The sequence below is a fragment of the Poecilia reticulata genome, unplaced genomic scaffold (assembly GCF_000633615.1).
Source record: "Poecilia reticulata strain Guanapo unplaced genomic scaffold, Guppy_female_1.0+MT scaffold_155, whole genome shotgun sequence".
Taxonomy (NCBI): domain Eukaryota; kingdom Metazoa; phylum Chordata; class Actinopteri; order Cyprinodontiformes; family Poeciliidae; genus Poecilia; species Poecilia reticulata.
Window position 1 is genome coordinate 621,042 of NW_007615016.1, and position 1,604 is coordinate 622,645.

The 1,604-nt window shown below is 38.7% G+C and overlaps 1 protein-coding gene across 2 annotated transcripts in view; it reads right to left on the reverse strand.

Annotated features, from left to right (window-relative positions):
* Positions 1-1,604, reverse strand: part of larp1 (La ribonucleoprotein 1, translational regulator) — a 27,732-nt gene that overhangs the window by 8,828 nt on the left and 17,300 nt on the right. For both annotated transcript variants that reach the window (XM_008401951.2, XM_008401952.2), the window contains 2 exons: positions 1,032-1,200; positions 14-180 (listed from right to left, as the gene is read on the reverse strand). In XM_008401951.2, coding sequence (XP_008400173.1) covers positions 14-180; positions 1,032-1,200 — 336 coding nt within the window. The remainder of the gene's footprint in view (positions 1-13; positions 181-1,031; positions 1,201-1,604) is intronic.

Below are 1,604 nucleotides of genomic sequence, written 5' to 3' on the forward strand. Positions count from 1 at the left end.
TCATGTCTATTACCTTGGGTCTGGCCGGCGAAGGTCTGGGTCTCTTCTTCACCTCGATCCAGGACTCGGAGTCGAGGTCGGGCAGGCTGGCTGAGAGACCTTTGGGCATCGTCTTCAGGTTGGACACGTCTCCGTCAGGTTTGCTCTGCTGGTGCACCGGAGTGGAAGATCTGGAGGATCCTGCAGCAGAAACACAGTCAGGTTCATTATTGTTTAAATATCACATCATGAACATTTTCATCAAATACTTTATAAACTAACAACTCCTGGAGGTTTCCCCAAATCAAACTTTATCCAGCCGGCAATAAATTTATACTTATGGACAAAAAGAGCTAGCTAGCTAGCTAGTTAGCTTTATTGTGTCCATAGCTAGCTAGTTAGCATGGGCATTTTAGCAGCTAGTTAGCGATAGCCTCAACTGCCTTGAGCCACAGAACAAAAAAACCCCAAAGAAAACCAAACTACATTAAATATACGAGACCACACAAGAAAAGCTAGCTATGTTAGCTGCTAGTTAGCATCTGCGTGCGACTCAAACTTTCGCCCGACAGAAATGAGCCACAGGAAAATAAACTACATAGAATATGAGACTAAATCCTGCAGACACAGATTAAGACATATTCAGGCAAAGTTTTAATGAGTTTAAGACATTTGAAGACATTTTAGATACATAAAATTTAAACTTTTTAAGACCTTTAAGACTTTTATGAATTAATTTAAGACCTATATCTCCACAGAAATGTAAGAGCTTTGGTCCAGCCACGAGTCAAACTAACACATAACCATGACAGACGCAATAAAACTAGCTAGCTAGTTAGCAAGGGTATATTAGCAGCTAGTTAGCGCCTGCAGTTAAAGAGCATGAATAAATAATAAATAAATAAAGAGATCAACGTTTTTAAGGCCAACTTTCTGTTTTTAATGAATTAAAGACTTTTTAAGGCCACCATGAATGAAATCTCAGGTTTATATCTCCACAGAAATCTGACCAAAGGAGAAAGAAGATGCTGGATGAATCTTTTTCTGCTGACCTCTGAACTCCTCCGCCATCTGCCTGGGAACAAACTCAGGACAGTTGATGAGCTGGGAAAAGTCCGTGTGGTTCKGCGCCATCAGGCCCGGAAGAGGCCACTTCCCGGGATCTTCCTTCCGGCGAATTTTCATGTCGATCACCTCCACTTCTTTACTGTCCTTCAGAGCCTTTAGACAGAACATAAAGATCTGGAATCAGTTTCTGCTGCTAATTCAGCTGAACATGAACAAACATCGATTTGATTAGATTCACACTTTTTATCCCGGAACTGAAATCAGAATCAAAATCATTTAATCACAGAAGCACAACAAAATGTAAATGTAATGTTTTATAGATGAAACAAAAAGCAATAAATCAGTAGTGGAGTTAAAACAGTGAAAACAAGAAGATTAATTTAAAGGTTTACAATAAACTTAGTTCACATAAAGAGGCAGAAAAACATTTTTCCATTTCTCTAAACTCTTGCCGATAATCAGAGGAAAAATGTTGATGCTTTTCAACTTCAAGCTAAATGTGAAATAAAATATAAGTTCTCTTGTCAAATCATCAAATGTTTAGTTATAAAAATCTC